The 16367-nt window shown below is 46.9% G+C and overlaps 2 protein-coding genes across 3 annotated transcripts in view; both read left to right on the top strand.

Annotated features, from left to right (window-relative positions):
• The window catches only part of TCTN2 (tectonic family member 2), a 29253-nt gene extending 16484 nt beyond the window's left edge, over positions 1–12769 (top strand). The window contains exons 12-18 of the mRNA XM_047087998.1: positions 3822–3902; positions 4449–4560; positions 7806–7912; positions 10762–10921; positions 11684–11809; positions 11954–12042; positions 12440–12769. Coding sequence (XP_046943954.1) covers positions 3822–3902; positions 4449–4560; positions 7806–7912; positions 10762–10921; positions 11684–11809; positions 11954–12042; positions 12440–12543 — 779 coding nt within the window. The 3' untranslated portion in view covers positions 12544–12769. The remainder of the gene's footprint in view (positions 1–3821; positions 3903–4448; positions 4561–7805; positions 7913–10761; positions 10922–11683; positions 11810–11953; positions 12043–12439) is intronic.
• Positions 12770–15154: 2385 nt separating this feature from the next.
• Positions 15155–16367, top strand: part of ATP6V0A2 (ATPase H+ transporting V0 subunit a2) — a 42462-nt gene continuing 41249 nt past the window's right edge. Inside the window, exon 1 of one of the 2 annotated variants that reach the window (XM_047087996.1) lies at positions 15155–15443. In XM_047087996.1, the coding sequence (XP_046943952.1) occupies positions 15327–15443 (117 nt within the window). In that variant the 5' untranslated portion in view covers positions 15155–15326. The remainder of the gene's footprint in view (positions 15444–16367) is intronic. The other variant, XM_047087995.1, reaches the window with a different exon arrangement.

Raw genomic sequence — 16367 nt, 5'->3', positions numbered from 1 at the left:
CCTGTACCACAGTGATGATTATAAGTAACTCTCTCCAATTGTAGTTTGTGATTCTAGCCTGTCTCTTTCTCTTTTGTGACACTGTATTCTTTTTCTGATAACAGCTTGGTTTTTTGTTGTTGTTGTTTGTATAATGCCTTTGAAGTGTTGGTAAAATTAGCTTTTTAAGAAATAAGAAGCTATAGATGGAGACGCGATGGAGTCTATGGAGAGACTTCATGGGGACTGTGAAGTTCCAGGCATGTGCATTTTGTCATTATGTGCAAATATGGCATCACTTGGTTCGTTATATATTTGTTTGCTTCTTTAATTCGCTGTTGCCTCCTTAGCGCTTAAAAACAGTAAGGAGAGGGGCACCCAGGTGGCTCAGTCGCTTAAGCGTCCGACGTCAACTCAGGTCATGATCTCACGGTTTGTGGGTTCAAGCCCCTCATCGGGCTCTGTGCTGACAGCTCAGAGCCTGGAGCCTGCTTCGGATTCTGTGTCTCCCTCTCTCTCTGCCCCTCCTCTGCTCACGCTCTGTCTCTCTCTGCCTCTCTCAAAAATAAATAAACATAAAAAATTTAAAACAGTAAAGAGAACTGCAGGTCCAATGTATCAAGCTGTTAGTCACGCCCACCTGCTAGGCACTTGCAATGTGGCCAGCGGCATATGTGGACATGATAATATTTGGATATATTGAGTTGAATAAAATACATTCTTCAAATTAATTTCATCTCCTTTTTCTCTCTTTTTTTTTAATGGGGCTACTAGAAAAAAATTTTTAATGTCTAAAAAATTCTAAAAATATGTCATATTTAAAAATCACATATGTGGCTTGCATTGTATTTTTATTGAACAGCACTGACTTGAACCATAGTAGGTGTTCAGTTAATATATGTTGGATGGATAAACTATCATTGTTTTTAAAAAATTTGTCCCTCCTTTTACTATTCTTAATCAGGCAGTAAGTAACCATGAAGGAACAACTTTTTTTACTTTTATCTATTGGTTATTTTTATGTATGTATGTACGTATGTTTATTTTTGAGATCAGGGGAGGGGCAGAGAGAGGGGGACAGAGGATCTGAAGCAGACTCTGTGCTGACAGCAGAGAGCCTGACGTGGGGATCGAACTCTTGAATTGTGAGATCATGACCTGAGCCGAAGTTGGACACTTAAGCGACTCGCAGACTCCCCTATTTATTTTCAAAACTTTTTTACTTTTAAATAACTTTTTAGTTTGCATGATTTTCAATATTTGTACATATTGATTTAATAATAATGCATGATCTATTTTACATATATAGTTTTAAAAATTTATTTATTTATTTTGAGGGAAAGAGAAAGCATGTGAGAGTGGAGGTGGAGGGCAGAGAAAGAGAGAGAATCCCAAGCAGGCTCTGTGCTGTCAGTGTGGAGCCTGATGTGCGGGTTGATCTCAGAAACTGTGAGATCATGACCTGAGCTGAAATCAGGAGTCCAACGCTTAACCGACTGAGCCACCCAAGCATCCCTATGTGTGTGTGTGTATATATGTATATATATATATATTTTTTTTTTCTTTTAAATGAGATTTTAGTGTACTTGTTAATGTGGAGTTTGGGATTTTATTGTCGGGTTTCGGGGCACCTTGGTGGCTTGGTCGGTTGAATGTCCGACTTCGGCTCAGGTCGTGATCTCGAAGTTTGTGGGTTCGAGCCCCACATCGGGCTTTGTGCTGACAGTGTGAGCCTGCTTTGAATTCTCTCTTCCTCTCTCTCTGCCCCTCCCCTGCTCATGCTCTCTCTCTCTCTCAGAAATAAACAAACATTAAAAATAGATTAATATTGTTGGGTTTCCTAGCAGGCTGCTGGAATTTAAGGGTTTTCATTCCATGATTCAATTTCACATGATTTCTGAGAAGCACCATCAGAACATGTGAAAAATATTGAAGCTCTTGCAAAAAAGAATAAATTGATTATGAGCCAGAACTGATCAGTCTGTGAAATAGCTTGTGTATATACAGCACTTTCTGAGGCAGGAGGGGTTTTAGGAAGACTACACGACATGGGCCCTCTCCTCAAAGAATTCACTGTCTCACTTGGAAAGACAGCCCGGGGTCATGGAAACAACAGGGAACAATATAAGAAAATGAATAAAGGAGCACTGGGCTTACGCACAGGTACTCCAGAGCTTCAGGGAAGTCGAATGTTGACCATGCCCCTAAACTCTCCATCGTTAAGGAACCGTGTTAAGTATCTAGTAGGAGCAGGTTCTGATCTCAGTGTGGGAGGAGAAGCAGAGTGAGTCAGAGTTCTGCCTGCAGCGTGTTTCTGTTGTGGGCTGTGCGGAGGAGATTGTACGTTGGAAAGCAGCCAGTGCGGGCTGAGAGCAGGGCTAGCCCCGGGGAGGCCAATGGGGCAGAAGTGAGCATGGGGGGTAGTGCACGCGGGCAGGGTCGAACAGCGGCCGGAGGGGAGGCTGCTTGTTCCCGAGTGGTGAGAGGTGACGTTGGAAGCACAAACACCACGCGTGAACCCCAGTTGCATCCCGGTTTGTAGAAAGAGCCCTGAAACGTGTTTTGGGGGACATCGGGGGAAATAGCAGTATGAACTGGATAGGATTTGATTCTAAGGAATTATTAATTTTCTCAGGAGAAATATTGGTATCATGGTTCTGTAGAAGAATATCCTTTATTTCAGGAGATGTATGTCAGAACTTTTAGAGGTGAAGTGTCAAGTACGCAGCTTATTTTCAAAAGGCCTTTTGCAAAAATTAAATATGTACGCGTAAGCTTGCGTAATATAGACACGACACATACAGCTCAATATTGAGGGTCGTTGATTTTGGGTGGCGGCTACATCGGCGTCCGTGGTGTTCCTTCTGACTTTTGCGTACATATGGACATTTTCCTAATGACAAGGTGGGAGCAGTAAGGTGGGTTAATAGGACACGAGTGGAAATAGGACCTGGACCAGACCAGGGGATGGAACTGATTTACTGGAGACCCTTCTGTCGAAAGATTACTTTGGTGTCAGTCCCCTTTCAAAGCACCTGTGACAAAAGTGGTCGTGATCGCTCACGAGTATTCATTACCTGGCCTGCTTGGCAGTGGATTCCTCAGTGCGAGGGGCCGGGGCTGACTCCTGCCTGCTTGTTACTTTCCAGGGTTTATTTAAAAAGTCACACAAATATCTTTGTGAAAAAAACCCAGACAAAATGGGAGCGCCTGGCTGGCTCAGTCGGTTAAGCGTCTGATTCTTGATTTGGGCTCCAGTCATGAATTCATGTGTTCGTGGGTTTGAGCCCCACATTGGGCTCTGTGCTGACAGCATGGACCCTGCTTGGGATTCTCTCTCTCCCTGTCTCTCTGTTCCTCCCCCACTTGTGCTGTCCTTTCTCTGTCTCAAAATGAATAAAAACAAACTTAAAAAAAAGTAAAAACAAAACAGAGGAAAGGAATGAAGGTGGTATCTCTTTTCAAGTGTATTCTTTTTTTTTTTTAATTAAAAGAAAAAAAATTTTTTTTTTGAGAGAGAGAGAGGCAGAGTGGGGGGGGGGCAGGGGGATGGTGGTGGAGGGGCGAGAGAGAGGGAGACACAGAATCCGAAGCAGGCTCCAGGCTCCGAGCTGTCAGCACAGAGCCCGATGCGGGGCTCGAACTAATGAACCATGGGATCGTGACCTGAGCCGAAGTCGGACACGTAACCGACTGAGCCACCCAGGCGCTGCTCAACTGTATTCTGACACAGCTTTTTCCGTGTGTTTCCTTGTGTTGTGTATTCCTCTTTCATACTGTTTGACAAGGTCACGCTTGCTGTATCAGATTAACTTTAGCTACTTATTATTCTGTTTGTCTAGGTTACCAACTTGGCAAGCCTGTTCGAGCTCTAAATGCCAACAGGGTGAATAACGTGACGACTCTGCACCTTTGGCAATCGGGTAATCTGGTTTGGTAATACGATTAGCCCTTCGGTAAGCTAGAACTGGAAATATTGCCATATTCTGCATCTAATCACGTAATCACCTCAAACTCCTGTTGGTTTATTTAGTGGGGGTGGGGGTGGGGGTAGGGATGGGGGAGATCGTGCTTCTCCGTTTTCTCAAAATTGAACACTGTTTGCACCTGAAGAGCTAGTCATTTGTAAGAGAGACTTAAGTACGGGGTTGGCTGGAGAGGCCCTTGTCGTGGTTGCCTGGAGGCACGACTACAGGTTTGTTCTGAACCATGGGAAACCTGTGCCTTGGTGGCACTTACCTGCTTCTGCCAGAAGGTGTTAATTCACATGTTTAGAATAAACCACTGATCCCAGTCAAGGTACAGAAAGGCTCCTTTGTTCAGCTTTGAAAGGAGTAGAGTGACAATGACCTCGGTTCTCAAAAACTGGAAACTTTATTTCTGCATACTGTTTTCCAAGAAAAACTTTGAAGTAACTCTTTACTTTCGTTTAGCAAAAATAGTAAGAGGACAATCTTCTTATTTTCTAGCTGGAAGGGGTTTGTGTACAGCAGCAACTTTCAAACCCATTTTATTTGGAGAAAATGCACTATCTGGATGTCTTTTAGAAGTTGGGACCAGTGAAAACTGTACTCAGCTCAGGTGAGTGTATCATTGGCCAATTTTCCTGCGTTTTGAGTGGTTTGCTTAAAACGAATTCACCGCACGAACAGTAAAGACAACATGACTGTGAAAAATCACAGTACGAATAAAAAGCTTTTGGAAAATTGGTAGTGGACAGTGAATAAGTACAGTTTATTCACAATTGGTTCAAATATTGATAGAGGGGGAAATCGAGTTCTTCCCTGGGACCGAAGCCCTTTCATCCATATTTATGCAGTTGCTCTGCTCAAGTCTGTTCATCATTGGAACCCAATACTCCTAGAAGTACAAAAAGGGCAGGAGGCAAATATAATTGGGGTGGTTAACATTCAAAGAATACTTGTTACGTGGTGTATAAAGAACCTTGCACTTGTCTGGGTGGCATTTGGAAAGTGTGTTAATGGATATGCAAATGAATTCTTTTTTTTTTTAATTGAGGTGAATATAATACAATTAATATTTTTTTTAACGTTTATTTATTTATTTTTGAGACAGAGACAGAGCATGAACGGGGGAGGGGCAGAGAGAGAGGGAGACACTGACTCAGAAGCAGGCTCCAGGCTCCGAGCCATCAGCCCAGAGCCCGACGCGGGGCTCGAACTCACGGACCGCGAGTTCGTGACCTGAGCTGAAGTCGGAAGCTTAACCGACTGAGCCACCCAGGAGCCCCCAATTAATATTTTATAGTAAATAATTCAGTGACATTTGGTGCATTTATGATGTTGTGTAATCACCACCCCTATTTAGTTCCCGGACATTTTCAGCTCTGCAAAAGGAAGCCCGTGCCCACTAACCGTCGTTCCCCCTCCCCCTTCCTCCAGCCACTGGCAACCACCAATCTCTAGGGAGTTACCTCTTCTGGACATTTCATATCAATGGAATTGTACGATAGGTGACTTTTTGTGTCGGGCTTCTTTCACTCAGCTTAGTATTTTTGAGGCTCATTGATGTTGTAGCAGGTGTCAGTGCTGGGCTCCCTTCTGTGGCTGAGTCATACTCCATTGTACGGCTGCACTACATTTGTTTATCTGTTCATCTGTGAATGGACATTTGAGTTCTTTCTACCTTCTGGCTGTTGTGAATAGTGCTGCTATGAACGTTCACATACCCATTTTTGTTTGACTCCCTGGTTTCAGTTATTTTGGGCATGTAGCCAGGAGTGGAATTGCTGGGTCACAGAGTAATTCTATGCTTAAATTTTTTGAGGAACCACTGCATTATTTTCAGTGGCTGCGCCATTTTATATTTCTACCAGCAATGTAAGAGGGTTCCAATTTGTCCCCATCCTCCCAACACTTACTATTTTCTGTTTCTTAAATAATTTTTTTAATGTTTATTTTTGAGAGAGAGAGAGAGAGAGAGAGGAGAGAACGAGCGTGCGCGCATGAGTGTGGGAGGGGCCGATAGAGAGGGAGACGCAGAATCCGAAGCAGGCTACAGGCTCCTAGCCGTCAGTATAGAGCCCGACGTGGGGCTCAAACTCAAAAACTTCGAGATCATGACCTGAGCTGAAGTTGGATGCTTAACCTACGAGCCACCCAGGTGCTCCCCGATTTTCTGTTTTTTTGATAGGTGTCATCTCAGTAGGTGTGAAGAAATATCTCATTGTGGGTTTAACATTTTTTTTTAATGCTTATTTATTTTTGAGAGAGAGAGAGAGAGTACTAGCGCATGTGCTGGGGAGGGGCAGAGAGAGAGGGAGACAGAGGGTCTGAAATGGGCTCTGCATTGACAGCACAGAGCCCGATGGAGGCCTCAAACTCACGAACAATGAGATCATGACCTGAACCAAAGTCTGATGCTTAACTGACTGAGCCAGCCAGGTGCCCCTCATTGTGGTTTTTATTGCATGTATCCTTATACCCATTTTGTCTGTAACATATCCCAAGTAGTGTAGTTCTTTGGGAACTACATGGGAAAAGGTTGGGGAGGCCCTAGACAGGAAGTAGACTGCAGGTATCACTTACCAGCAGAGGCTCTTGATTGTGGGATAGAAGGCTCTCTCCTGCAGTTTATAAGGTTTTTACCTGTCAATGACATTGCCAGAAAGGAAGGATGCTAAGTTCCAATTCTTTTTTTTAAAGAAGCTGTTTTGTTTTATTTTATTTTATTTTATTTTATTTTATTTTATTTTATTTTATTTTACTTTATTTTGTTTTATTTTATGTATGTATTTATTTTTTTTTTATAAAATTTTTTTAACGTTTTTATTTATTTTTGAGACAGAGAGAGACAGAGCATGAACGGGGGAGGGGCAGAGAGAGAGGGAGACACAGAATCGGAAGCAGGCTCCAGGCTCCGAGCCATCAGCCCAGAGCCCGATGCGGGGCTCGAACTCACGGACTGCGAGATTGTGACCTGAGCCGAAGTCGGACGCTCAACCGACTGAGCCACCCAGGCGCCCCGATTTTTTGAGAGAGAGAGGGCACAAGTGAGCCAGGGACAGAGAGAGAGAGGGAGAGAGAGAGAAGCGGGGCTCACCTGTTATGGGGCTCATGTTCACCCAAAATGGGGCTCGAGCTCACCTGAAGCAAGACTCGAACTCATGCACCTGAGACCATGACCTGAGCCAAAGTCAGTTGCTTAACCGACAGCCACCCAGGCGTCCTCTAATTCTTCATCTTCACTTAATCTTGTGGCTCAAAAATCTAGCTAGATACTTAAAAGATTCTTTTTGCTATCGGATCACTATGGCCCATAAATTTATCCTGGTAACTCGATATGTGATCTACCCACCTCCCAACTTTTGTGACCACCCAATGGAGTCTATAAACTACATGATACCAACATAAGTTACTAACATTTGAAGTCCAAAGTGAAAGATTGCTTCTGTATGTCCTCCTCCCCAAGTGGCTTAGGTCCACCAAAGAGAACAAAGACACGAGGTGCCTGGGTGGCTCAGTCAGTTAAGTGTCTGGCTTTGGCTCGGGTCATGAGCTCGCAGTTCATGAGTTCGAGCCCAGAGTCCGGCTCTGTGCTGACAGCTCAGAGCCTGGAGCCTACTTCAGATTCTGTGTCTCCCTCTCTCTCTGTCTCTTTCCTGCTTGCTCTCTTGTCTCTCTCAGAAATAAACATTAAAAAAAAAGAGAGAGAGAGAACAAAGACACCCAGCCAGCTTTTAATGCCAGTTCCCCTGGCAGCTTTTGATTTAGGCACCCAGCAAGCACAACCTAGATACTCCCTGGAAAGGACTTCAGGATGAGACCCACCGGTCATGTGCTGAGAAACGTCTTACTCTTTTGCAGGGAGAATGCTGTTGAACTACTTGATTCATTAATACAAGCAACTCATGTTGCAATGAGAGGCAACTCCAATTACAACGATCCTAGCGATGGCTGGGTCGAAATAATACGTAAGTCAAAGCTGCATGGATGTGTAGCATGTAACTTGTTGCTATGACTACATAGTGCTAGCCCTGCGTGTGTGGGAGCCCCACACGGCGGCTCTTCCTTTGCTGTGGCTCAAATGACGTTTGTTTTTAGAGGTTAATTCTCCAGCCAGCAGGCTCTTCACATCTTTTACCTCTTATTAATGGTGCCCCCCCCCTTTTTTTTTTATTTATTTTGAGAGAGAGAGAGAGAGAGCGTGAGCGAGCATGTGTGCTGGTAGGGGAGGGGCAGAGAGAGAGGAAGAGAGAGAATCCCAAGCAGGCTTTGTGTTCAATGCAGAGCCTGACATGGGGCTCGAACCCACAAACTGTGAGATCATGACTTGAACTGAAATCAAGAGTCAGATGCCCAACGAACTGAGCCACCCAGGCGCCCCACCATTTTTGTTTAAGAGAAAATCCACATGAAGTTCAAACTGCCCAGTTGTTTTATGAGCTAAGTCTTTGTAAAAGGAATTCTAAATGAGTGCTGAAGCTTTTCAGTGCATTTCAGTTTGCATTGCTGTTTTTGACCGCCAGGGATGTAGACAGATGAGAACGGACTTTTTAATTTATCAAAGCAATGTTGTTAACCTAAAAGAAAATAAGGCGATTGAGAACGTGATGCTGAGTGAAAGAAGCCAGACACAAACGAACACGAACTGTCTGATGCCACGTGTATGAAATGCCCAGAATGGGCAGATCTGTAGAGACAGAAAACACACTGGTGGTCGCCAGGGGCGGGGGCGGTTGGGAGGAAACGAGGAGTGACTGCTAATGGGCACAAGGTTTCTTTTGGGGGCATTACAAATGGAATTTGGCGATGGCTGTACAACTCTGTGTGTGTACTGAAAACCACTGAATTGTACACTTCAAATGGGCGAGTTGCGTGGCATATGAATTGTGTCCCAACAGAGCCGTTAGAAAAGAAAGAAGTTAATGTGCAGCAGGTCAGGAGAGCAGGGACCACCCAGGCCGGGTAGGAAGACTCGGGCCGGGGCGTCTGCAGCGAAGGGCTAGCAGGGGATCGATCGGCCAAGGAGGTGAGGTGCGTGGCACGGGCAGCAGCGGTGAGCCACGCTAGCTTGCCACGGCACACCCGAGTTCAGCTGTGAATCCAATACGTGTATCTGGCCACCGAGCTCCAGCTCGCTCTGCTTGTCAGTGCAGAAGCTCGAGGCCACGGTTTGTGGTGGCAGAACTGGAACCAAAAGCCGGGGTTCCAGCCCCTTCGCTGTCTCCGCAGCCGGCAAGTCAGGCGGCAAGTCTTTCTGACGTCGTGGGGGGGTCTTAAGTGTGTAAATATGCTGAACAGAAAGAAAGCTTCTTCTGTTGCTCTCATTAACGGGTTGCCTTTTGGGGCCAGAGAGAGCTAACCGGCTCTGCAGTACCCGCCTTCCTAAGACCCCTCCTGTCGCTGCGGGTGCGGCTGCGCCCCTCCCCTCTGCCTGGCCGGTGTAAGCAGCTCTCTGCGTCCTGCACGCCTTACCTTACCACCTTGGGTCGCTTCGGCTCAGCGGGCTGGAATTCGCACAAAGAACCATCCAGACACTTGCCTGTGCTCTTCTCACCCGTTGTGATTCCGTCTGGATCATTATGATCCCTGACCCCCTCCCCTCTGTGGGCGTCGAGGGATCACGTCATGTCTGTGGGCTCGACGTGCCCATATCACTCTCTGACTTTGGGAGGGGTCCTGGGGGCCATGGGGCCATGCCCCATGCTCTAGCCACTAGACCCCGGGTTGGATCCTCATTTGGAAACAGAATCTTGTCAACTCCTGGGCTTTGCCACCTAGGCCGGCTGGATGGGCTGTGGACTGCCCGGGGGATGGAGGGAGGGGGTCAGGAAAGCACCTGAGAAGCGGAACGTGTGGCAGGTTTCAAGACCGAGAACCCAAGGTGGTTAGGTAAGAAAGCGGAGGTGTTGGCATTTTGTTGCCTTCAAGGTGGAAGCAGTTAGCTTCTCTGCCACATGTAAGCCCAAATCAACCCTGGTCCTGGTTGATAAGCAGAAGAGAAGTGACGTTGAATGCGCGCATCGAGGAGGAGGAAATTGGATGTCATAAAAACACGGTGTCACCACCCGCCTCCCCTCCTGTAATCCACCTCGCCGCTTTTCCCCTGAGGGCTGGTTTTCAAGATGAATGAAAGTTAATTTCCTCTTCAGTTCTATTCTCTTCCATGTGTGTTACTCTATGGCAACACATTAGGAAATTGCTTCCGAACTACTTAATCCCTACTAACTAAAGTTGTTAGCTGCATTTCAAATGTCGTACACAGCTTTTACGAGAGCAGTGACAGCATGCCCTTCGTCTTGTGGCATTTTACTGCAATTGTGTGGTATTTCTGCTAAAACTGGGGGAGCTTGGAGCTTGGGAACTGAATCAGGATTTATGGCTTTATTATGTGGGTCAAGGATTTTATTATTGAGTTTTTTCACTAAAAAATTATTTATTTGAGAGAGAGAGACAGACAGACAGAGAAAGAGGGAAAGAGAGAATCTCAAGCAAGCTCCACACTGTCGGCACAGGGCCCGACGTTGGGGCTCGATCTCACAAACTGTGAGATCGTGACCTGAGCTGAAATCGAGAGTCGAACACCTAACCAACCGAGCCACCCAGGCGCCCCCGTGGGTCCGGGACTTTAAGGTTCTAGTGACTGACTTTACAAGGAAAAGTTTTGAACTCAATGGATAACAGTTATTAGAGGTGAAAGATGCAGTAATGTGATTGCTATCTAATAATGTTTCCTGTTTTCTCCCCCTGCATCATGACATTGTAGGAAAACTGTTACTAAATTATTCTTTCCAAAATGCACCGCTTGACATCTCTGTAGGCGCAGATGCCCCCGACACAGACACAGGGGCAGACCCATCGGTTAGTGTGAATGGCATCTGCACGGATATTCCTGCCCGGCTCAACGTCCGCATCCTCAGCTCAGATGCTGGTGCAGTGGAAGGGATTACTCAGCAGGAGATACTTGGCATAGAGACAAGGTTTGATTGCATCTTGGATAAGTGTCGTTTGGAGAGAGTCAGTAAAGTGAGAGTGCTCCGAAGAATAGAGAAATGCCAATTTACAGTCTGATCGTGTATTTACAAATTGCAAATATCAGCCACGGGAGTATATGTATAAATGGAATATGTATCCACTGTGTGTGTAATGGTAACTTGTTCTCACAAGTATTTGTGAAGCTGTGTGTGAGGGATTCTGCGGGGTCTCTTGGGGGGACAGAGATGAGCAAGGGGTGCTTTGTGCTGAGCACGGTTGGAATCCGTGAAAGTAATAATCCACTGGGGTACATGATGGGGAGGGCGTCTCCCAAAGGGGAGTTGGGTGCGGGTGCTGGAACAAGAGCAAAGGGGGGACGCTGGATAGGCAGCAACGGCGGACGTTAACCACCAGACACACCCAGTAGTGCTCTGCTAAGAATGACGCAGTGCGTGTGCACATGACACGTGACACGTATAAAGGCGCCTTCGTACTGTGCCTTGCACTTGGAAAATCCTCCCAAATGGTTAGCTGTTGTTCTTATTCTCATATTGTTTATTACTGTAGCTGGGTGATCGGCCTATGAGGTGCTCCTCTCTCTCTGTGCTATTGGAAATTTTACATCATCCAAAGAGGGGGACAAATTACTAGAATTTGAACGTTTTTAAAGAGAATCCCAATTTATATTGTTGCTGTCAGTTACCTGATGCTCTTAACAGATTAGAAACGATTGGTGGATGTGTTACCTGCAAATCTTTTCCTCCCAGGCTCTCCTTAGTGAACTGGCAGTTCCAGTGTGGGCTTACTTGTGAAGATAAGGCCGACCTTTTCCCTGTCAGTGCATCCGTCCAGTTTATTAAGATACCTGCACAGTTACCCCGTCCACCAACAAGGTAAACCGGTTGGCAACCTAAGTTGATGTTATTAGGAAGCAGAAAAATATATACTGGAAAATAAGTTTATTTCTTTCATCAGGTTTTGATGCGTCTCATCAAAAGCGTGCTTTGTTGTACCTAATCTTCTAAAATGTTTTGTAGATTCCAGATCAATTTTACAGAGTATGACTGTAACAGAAATGAAGTGTGTTGGCCACAACTTCTATATCCTGTGACCCGGTATTATCAAGGTAGGGTAAAGCAGATTTCTGGGATGGTTATCATTATGTAATGTGGGGGAGGGGAAAAGAGAGAGGGAGAGAGAGAGAGAATCCTGAGCAGGCTCTACGCTGTCGGTGCGCAGAGCCCGATTCGGGGCTTGACCTCACGAACTGTGAGATCACGACCTGAGCTGAAATCAAGGGTCAGACGCTTAACCAACTGGGCCACCCAGGTGCCCCCATAATATTAAAAAAAAATGTGTCACAGAAAACTTAAAACACATAGAAAAAAGTTTAAAAAAAATTACCAGTAAGGTTACCACTCAGAAATTATCACTATTATTGTTTTGGTTTACTTCTACCTAAGTAATTACCAAAAAAGTTAAGAAGTAAGAATTTTGCTTCATTTCATTCATTTTTTTTGCAGGGGAGCCTTATTCTCAGTGCATGGCCAAGGGCTTACTATTGGTATCGTTTTTCATGTTAGCTGTGTTCCTCGGTAGCCCTTGGGCCAGAACATGCCAAGTGTGAAATTTCAGCTACCATCTGACTTCTTGCAGACCACAGACTTCAGTGATTTGCTGTACTTCTGTGTACCTCTCTGTAAAATCATAATAAATGCGGTGCTTTATTTTCGTAGCAAATTTTTCTTAAGTGCACTGCGAATTTAATCCACACATGTAACTATCCAGATGTGCAGAGCAATGCAGGAGAGGCGTGCATTCTCACCGCCGGACCAGGCTGAGCAAAATGCATGAGAGGGTCAGCTGGGTAAATAAATGTTAGAAGGTTTAGTGTATCACAGGTTTCTAAAGTCAGAGGAATTTTGGTCCAAATAGATTAGTCTTACCTTAGAAATTTAGTATTTTCTCTAAATTTTTATTTCTGTTGAATTGATTAATTTCCTCTATTCTAAAGAAAGAATTAAAAATCCATAAAGCCTTAAAATGTATATATTATAAAATCTATTATTTTGTGTAAAGACACAAAATAAATTGATGAGGGAGGGGCTGAGGGAAGGAAAGTAATATCGAGAGGAGGGTAAAGCAAAATCAGGAGTAAAGATACATCTGTGAAAATACACACCAAAGACCTTGCATATAGCTAAGGTAGACCCCTTATTTAGTCTTTAGTTTACAAAAAACCAAGTATGATTAGCTACAGGAATCATAGGTGCATGGATTTAAAATAAGCTGGTTTTCAATGAAGGACAGTTTTTCCTAGTTGAGCCTTGACAGAAATTCCTCCTGTGGCTCCTTCCAGGGGGACAAATGGCATGATGCAGGAGTCACTGGGGGAAATGGATGTCTTCAACCACAGCCCTATCGTGGCCACACAGCAAATCTCAGGAGTTTTCTTTGTGGGCCAGATAAATGTAGTCATGTTTCGTACGGACTTTGTATACTGTCCGTAAACCTAATTTTGAAAAGTGATTGTCTTCCCTTTCACACGCTGATCGAATTCCTCGTGCCTCCTGACTTCCCAGACACGTCGAATGTGTTGTTGCATTTTCCAGTATAAACCTGTGAATCTAGTTCTATTTTTTACTAATTCATATTAAACACGTAATTAATGACATAAAAAAGTTTCTCCCCCAACACATTCACTATTTACATTTCATTGAACGATACTGGATTCCCTTCTGCTGCTCTTTTTCTTTGATTTGGATCTCTGTGGTTGAAGTGATTACATCCTATAGAAGGTGTAAAAAAAATTGTCTTTTGTCAAATAAAAGGAAATGCCCACTGATCAATTAATTGTAGTGATTCAGAAAGTCTTTCTCCGGCAGTTAGTGAATTAGCTCTGGAAAATTAATGACAAATTTCCAAATGACAGATACTCGAGCCTGATTTTGTGGGCTTTGTTAGGGTGACTTTTGTAGTTGAGGGGAAAAGCACACTTTGGCAGAAAAATGGCATCTGAGGGACCTCCTATGTGTTTTTAACTTTTACGTTTATACATTCACGTATGCAGTCGAGAAATACTTACTGAGTGGCTACTACATTCTGGACGCTGGAGATACCAAGGCAATGTCCCTTGTCTGGTGGAGCTCACATTCTAGTGGGGGAAAACTGGCAGTAAATACAGACAATTGCAGACAGTGGTAGGTGTGATGAAGAAAATAAAACAGGATGGGGTGGAGTGGGGTGGGAGATTACCTTAACTAGGCGTCGGGGACAGCCTCAGAAGCTGGAACATTTGAGCTTAGACCCGGAGGAGCCAGCTTTGAGAGGGTGTAGGAGAGGGATGTTCTAGGAAGAGGGAGGAATCAGCAAGCTCAAGCGCATCTACCTGGGATGATAGCGGAAGGCAGGGGCGGCGGAGCAAAGGGAGACCAGGGCTAGGCGATGGAGATGAGCGCTTGAGGGAATAGAGGGGTCAGATCCTGTGGGATCCTGCCGGCCATGCTAAGAAATTTGGATTTTATTTGGAAAGCAGTGGCAAAAGCCAGAGAATTTAAACTGGGCCGCACCAGATTTTCGTCCTGTGTCAGAGATCACTGTAGCTGCCGTGGGGAGGATCCGCAGAGCCGGTGCGGGGGTGGGGAGGCGACAGGGCCGGCGTCCCACCCCGCTTTCTGATCTGCACGGGGGGCGGGACCCGAGAGAACGGCCCCGCGGCAGGAGCCAGCCGCGAACCCACGATGCGGCGTAGTTCCGCTGGTATGAAATGTCCCGAGAGGGCAGATCTGAGATTAGGCTTTCGCGATTGCCGGGAGCTGGGGAGGGAAGGAGTGGGAACTGACTGCGCGGAGCAGGTGGAATCCTTTTCGGGTTGATGGAAATGTTTTAAAAGTGGATCGTGATGACGGCTGCACAACCACTCTGTAACCTTACTAAAAATCACAGAATTGGATACTTCAAATGGGTGAGCTTTACGGCACAAACTCAATGAAACTCATTTTCCAAAGCTCTAAAGAGCTGAGCGAAGGGCCGTTTTCTGCCGGGAGCCTCCGCAGGGGTCTGTCGGCAGCAGGATTTGTGCGGGTTGGCCCAGCCGCGGTCGCCAGCGGCCGTAACTCCGGGCGTCCATTGGTCGGCCGGCGGGGGGCGGGCGCACGCGGGAGGGCGGAACCGGAACCGGCTGTAGCCGGGGGGCGGGGCCTCGCGCGCGCTGTGGCGGCGGCGGCTGGAGCGGGGCCGCGGTGGCAGGACCGGGGGCGGCAGCTGCAGCTCGGAGCCCCATGGTGCGCGGCGGCGGCCAGGCCGCAGGAGGAACCCGAGGCCCCGGTCGCCCCGGCTGACCGCACGGACCCGAGCGGCCCGGAGCCGTCGCCGCCCGTCGGGCCCCGCCGGGGCGCGGGCTGGCCAGCCATGGGGTCCCTGTTCCGGAGCGAGACCATGTGCCTGGCGCAGCTCTTCCTGCAGTCCGGCACGGCCTACGAGTGCCTCAGCGCCCTGGGGGAGAAGGGCCTGGTCCAGTTCCGAGACGTGAGTGTCGCCCGGGAGACGCGGGCCGCACCTGCCCGCCCGGCCCCGCATCCCGCCTTTCTTTCGCTCAGGCCTCCCTTCCGCGGGCTCCTGGGCAGGGGCGCGTCGCTATCTCCGTTTTGCGGGCGGGGAAGCTGGGGCCCGGCTGACCGTCCCGAGCTTCCGCAGAGCGGAGCCCGATCCCAGGGTCCGGGCGTCTGGTCCGCGGCGGCTTTGGCCGGGTTGGTTAGGAACGCTCTGTGTAGGCTTCATCCACTTCGGGTAGTGCCATCAGATGCTCCGGAGCGCCGACTCCGTGCCAGGCACAGCGCTAGACGGGAGGGCAAAATCTGTGAGGCCTTTTGGAGTCCTTCTGGAACTTACGGGGGTGGCGGGGACAAATATTAAGCAAATACGTGAACAAAATGTTTGCTGTGAAGGTAACTACAGTCGGGTGGTCAAGGAAGGCCTCTTTGAGGCGGTGACGTTTAAGCCAGGATGAAGTCTGAATGGGAAAGAGCTGGTCCTGGAAGATCTGGGGGAACAGGGTCCCAGACGGAGGGAACCGAAGGAGCCCAGACCCCGGATTGGGAAAGAGCTTGGTGTGAGCACGTGGAGGGGAGGGGGTTTCTGTCGGTTTTGTTCACTGGTGTATGATGTGCATACAGCTGCCTGATAAGGAGTGGGAGTTGTCTTCCCAGCAGGTAGGGATAGACACTTGTTTATGTACGTTTACTTGTTTATTATTTGTTTACACCATGGATTGTCAACCCCCAGGGCCAGGGGCCCCTTCTGACTTGTTCACTCCTGATTCCCCAAGACTTAGCACAGCCCCTGCCATTTGTGGGCATTAATAGGCATTTGTTGAATGAAGGAACAAGCCTTTATTGAGCGTTTGCTCTGTTCCAGATAGTGTTTTTCGTGCTAGCAACTCAGTGGTGAGCA

Source organism: Lynx rufus, unplaced genomic scaffold (assembly GCF_022079265.1).
Source record: "Lynx rufus isolate CCGP_SWC_20201006 ecotype Redwood Valley unplaced genomic scaffold, mLynRuf1.p SCAF_24, whole genome shotgun sequence".
NCBI lineage: Eukaryota > Metazoa > Chordata > Mammalia > Carnivora > Felidae > Lynx > Lynx rufus.
This window is presented reverse-complemented; position numbering and strand designations above follow the sequence as displayed.